The sequence below is a fragment of the Carassius auratus genome, unplaced genomic scaffold (genome assembly GCF_003368295.1).
Source record: "Carassius auratus strain Wakin unplaced genomic scaffold, ASM336829v1 scaf_tig00003867, whole genome shotgun sequence".
Lineage (NCBI taxonomy): Eukaryota > Metazoa > Chordata > Actinopteri > Cypriniformes > Cyprinidae > Carassius > Carassius auratus.
The window spans coordinates 138,462-143,810 of NW_020523561.1; the positions used below are offsets into that span (position 1 = coordinate 138,462).

The 5,349-nt window shown below is 36.7% G+C and overlaps 1 protein-coding gene across 1 annotated transcript; it reads right to left on the reverse strand.

Moving 5' to 3' along the window:
• Positions 1 to 2,150: 2,150 nt before the first annotated feature.
• LOC113070408 (NK1 transcription factor-related protein 2-like) lies at positions 2,151 to 4,780 on the reverse strand. Its single transcript, XM_026243694.1, has 2 exons — positions 4,466 to 4,780; positions 2,151 to 2,731 (listed from the first exon to the last, which is right to left on the reverse strand). The coding sequence occupies exons 1-2, from the start codon at positions 4,677 to 4,679 to the stop codon at positions 2,151 to 2,153; spliced, it is 795 nt and encodes a 264-aa protein (XP_026099479.1). The 5' UTR covers positions 4,680 to 4,780.
• Between the last annotated feature and the right edge of the window lie 569 nt (positions 4,781 to 5,349).

Here is a 5,349-nt window from a genome sequence, read left to right on the forward strand (position 1 = left end):
ATATATATATATATATATATATATATATATATATATATATATATATATATATATATATATATATATATGTGTGTGTGTATGTGTGTGTGTGTGTATATGTATATATATATATATATATATATATATATATATATATATATATATATATATTTATTTATATATATATATGTTATACACACATTTACTGTATGAACACTATGTAGTTAAAAACAGGAATTGATAAAACAATTTTGTTTTTACTATATTATTAATTAATATTATGTAGTTAGTTCTTTATTTTGCTTACTTTTAATATTTGTCAGCAGAGAGTAAATGCCTTTTCTGCATAATCACGTTCCAGCCGCATGAGCTGGAGCTGACTGATAAAGTAGATAGAGAACACTAGTGACCAGTCAACAGACAGGACTAGAAATAATTATTCATATACATACATATTGCAATTTGTATTGGAAGAAGGTTTAGTTCAATATCTCACCACATTTATGAGAACCTCAAAACTTCATAACTTTTACTTCAAAAGTAAAACGGTCCAAATAAATCAAACAAATACTGTCCACAATGTCTCCACAAATACTTTTTGAAAACATCTTTAAACAATGCACCAAGAAAACAATAAAATAAAAAAATAAGTAATTGAACTGAACTGATGGATTGTCACATGAAATCTGCAGGAGGTGGTGAGGATTGACATGGTTCCAGATTGGAGAACAGGCTGAAGAAACAAGAGCCAGGACAATACAGAATGTCACTCAGCCAGAGAAACACACAGGCCATAAGGGCTGGATTCAACTCTCATTTCACTCCTACACAAACACACAGAACCCACATTGTATCACAGTCACACACACACACACACACACACACACACACAAAAACACATGAACTTGGAAAAGTTGTAGTGTGTGCTGGAATCAGTTCCAAAGGATGAGAGAATGTCTAATCATCTCTTCTGAGAAAACACATGATTTTAAAGTTAACCTGAAGGGTTATGAAATGTTCAAAGACTAGTTTGGTGTAGACTTACATTAATAACCCTACAATACTTTTATCTAAATTAAAGGTGTTTCATTTTGATCTCTTAGAACAATACTATTCACACATTTCATGAGAAAACATTTCCTTTTTGCTATTGTCAGATCCTTTGTGATGTGAAAACCCAATGTAAGGCCTAATGTTAATAAGCACAGTCTTAAATTCAATTAATTGTGAATTCATCTAATGATATGAGTGCGCAGCGTCCTCTAGTGGTCAAATGGTGTTATTGCTCTTCTTCAGTAATGTGCTAGTTGCCTGCAGTGCCATTCAGATCAATATTTCCCAGGCCCTCTTGATCTCACACACTTTATAGCGGTTTTTCCTACTGCTCCATTGATCTAGACAGAAAATCTGCAAACTGTGCACAATATACACACTATTCAATTTCAAGAAACATGCAAAATAATTACTGCAGCAACAGTATTAACATGCTATTCTGAACACGGTCAGTTTGGATTGTTTGCATACAGCAAATTACATATTTAGCAAATGTAGATTATCTGGGGGGTATTTAGTTGTAATATTTATAATATATTAATGTCACCATTATATGAAGTCTCCAACTATTCTACAAGTTTTCAAGTGGCGCCATCCAGTGTTTATGAAGAGAATAGACTTTAACTTATTAGGTTGTGTAATGCTTTGCTGTAGAAAAAATAAATCTACTATTACAGAGTTTCGGAGAAATCGATACACTGTATACACTCTCTCTCTCTCTCTCACACACACACACACACACACATATATAAAATAAATGACCTTTAGTCTGATTTTATTGATGACCTCATCAACATGTTTCTACATATCTTTAATTTCAAGTTATTTAAAGAATTTTATGCTAGTAATCCACAGTAGTGTATCAAACTGCTTACAGGACCAATATATTAAAAAGAAAGATATACATATCTCAGCTTTAAGATTTAAAGTGAGTGCCAAGGTATATTTCTGCTCACAGATATCACTGAAAACAGTTAGGCTACATATAAATTAATTTAAGACCTAATTAATTATTACATAATAAGACTGATCCCCTTCTTTTGAGGATCGCTGAACAAGTAATCCACTTTATAAAATCACATTTACACGTAGTCTTTGATCATTCCTCCTTCCAGACTTCATAAGTGAGGGGGGAAGAATGCTGGTTGGAGAAAGCCATCGGGCAAAAACGGATGCAAAAGCCCACCGGAAGATGCCAGGTGCACTGGACCAGAATGAAAGATGACGTTCCCGGTGCTGAATGGCGGGTGGAGGGCAGATGTGGACCCACAGGTCTGGCTGATGTTCGTGCCGGGTTGCAGGGAACTCTCTGCGCCAGGGTTTTGCTTTTTCCACTTGGTCCTTCGGTTCTGGAACCAAATCTTGACTTGGGTTTCGGTCAGGCTCAGAGAGAGCGCGAGATTTAGTCGCTCGCAAACGGATAAATAACGCGTTGCGCGGAATTTGTTCTCCAGAGCCACCAGCTGTTCGTATGTGAACGCGGTTCTGGCGCGCCGCGGCTTCGCGCAGCTGTGATCAGAGCGTCGCCGCCGCTGACGCGACACGTCATCCGGCGCTGGACTCATTCTCTCTTCATCTGCCTCATCCGGTTCTTCAGAAGGAGAAAAGCCCGATCTTACATTTCTGAGCGAGGCTGATGAGTCCAAGTCAACATCTGGATCAGGAGGATGGAGCCTGACGCAACCTTGGTGCTCATCAGCTGATCGATTTTCTGTCAATAAAAAAAATATCGATATGTTAAGTTTCTTTCAGAGAGGTAGGCCTAAAGTTTTTAATAACTGTGTTTAATTTCTGACGAATGAACCAAAAAATACAAGACGACATTGTTATTTATTTATTTTATGGGACAGAACACAACGATCACATTTTTACCAGGGTTTACCTATATCTGAAAGATTAAATTATCTCCAAAAGCTTGAAATTATAAGGATGCAGGCCTTAAACGCAGTCAAATGCCTAGACAGGGTGTTGCTAGGGTGCTCTGATTGGTGCTTTGACTGGCATTAATTATTGGTAAAACTATCCTAAATCTGAAGTGCTCTACAACACCTGCAGTACGGTTCAGGGATAAAGTAAGTGTAACGCATCATTAAAACATCAGCCTATTTAATTATTCAAATTGTTATGAATGAATAATAATCAGAATTACAAATGTAATTTATTAATTAACTAGCCTATAGGGGCATTAATTAGCCTATACAAACTACCAATGTTTAATTAATAGTAGCCTACAGAATTTAGGCTAATTGATTGCGGTTCGCTATTGGAAAGTAACATTTATATGAGGCCTTACACTGTATTTAAAAATAAAAATAAATAAGAGATTTGCCATCAAACCCTTATCCAGTGATCGGCTGAATTAAAGTAACTGGCAGCTATGCCGAGAATTAAACGAGTGGAAGTCCTGTACAGGAATAAGGGGAGGTTGTTACTGTGTGTGGATTTCAAGGAAAGACTGACGTGGAATGGGCCATAATCCCTCAACAATTTCAAAATCACAAATCGCCTCAAATGTCATGTTGCGGAAAGAAACCCTAGTTAAATCCAGCTCTGCCATCCAGCCATGACGCGCTAATGGAGTTTCATATTTGTCGGCAGATCGATAAATGTCATCTATTTAAAGGGAAGTTTTAATCGAACGATATTTGGGATCAGACATGGCAGGGGTTTGAAGTTGGGAGCCGCAAGCTGCTGGAGGGAGATATGCAGGATCCAGTAATGGGATATCGATCAAAGTGAGCGCAGGCATCCTCAATGGGACGATTTAAACAATTATCTGCCCTGACTGTCCCAATGGCAATCACTTACTCAGCTGCGGCTGTTTAAAGACAACGCAGTCTTGGAAATGAGGGGGAAGGTCAAATTCACAATCTAATATCATAGAAAAGGTCTGTTTGGATGAGATATACCGTGGAAAATCTTATATTTAGCCATATTATTTTTTATATAGACCTATGTGAAATCATACAAACACATCTAGGAATATTTTACAAAATATATATATATTTTTTTTTCTTCTTCTCGGAATTCTAGTGGCATCTAGCTATGGCATTTCTAAAAGGCGTAACCACAGAAGATAACGGTTGTGGAGGTCTCAAAAACATGTATTCTTTTAACATATAATAGCCTATATGCTACATTTCAGAAAAATGTTTCAGTAACCACAAAAGTTGGATTACAAGTTAGCAGCGTGCGCTACACACTGGAGAACAGAAGTCGCGGTAGTCAGATGTTAAAATAGTAACAGCTGCTCGATCGCTCATCGCAAACACAAGCAGGACTATTTGTCACAGAGTTAGAAATATCAGAAATATATTAGCGTTTGGTTTAAAATGCAAGATAAACCTCTAAGTCAAAAATACTTACAGAAATTACTTCGAAAGTTGACCACTCCGAAATAATTTGCACTCTTGTGTGATTATTATTCTCTCACCTTTATTTTTGGAGCTGGAAAACGATCCTTCGTGCTCAGGACTTTCCTCTAAACTTCCAAATTCTGTGCTTTCTGAAGATGATGCCCGTTCTTTCTCCGACACATCATGTGATTTTTTACTTGTGAACTTTTTAGGATCCAATATGTCAATAATCGAAAATGAAATCCGATGACCTGGTGTTGTTTTCGCTCCGGACTCCTGATATTCAAGCATTTTCCAAATTCCAATAGAATTTCTGATAGCTTGTTTCTGTATTCTCTAACAAAGCAGACGCAGAAAGTGGATGCAGCTTCTGGTCTGATGTGAGGCGCTTCGGTCAGATGTCAGTGATGAAGGTGTGCTTGAGCTCTTTAACAGGTCCATTAGAGGAGACGCGTGAACACGAGCGTTTAACGGAATCCCTTTCGATTGGATGAGAGCATCCGGTAGCTAAACCTGCGCTCAATTCAATCAATACAACACGGACAAGTTCCCAGGCTGACAAGTTGCATAACTCAAGAAACTGTTGCATCTAATCCTTAACCTATCCTCTTCAGTGATCGTTTGCACAGTGCACTCTTAGAAATAAAAGGTGCTTCATGATGCCATATATAGAACAGCGCTGTTCAAGTATCATTTGAGGGTCTGATTATCAAATAGAAAATGTGTGTGTCTTTTATAAGCAATTCAATTGAAAAGTATATTCAGCTGTAAAATAAACAAATATTATACTAACAATAACATATTTGAAAGGTTAACATAAGTGCATAAGGTAATCAATTGATTAAAAAAATAACTAACCAATCACACATTTTTTTAAGTAATTAATTGCGATGTTATTATCATTACACACTGAACCTCCAAATTAATGAAGAAACAACTTAAAGATGGTACATTTTAAATA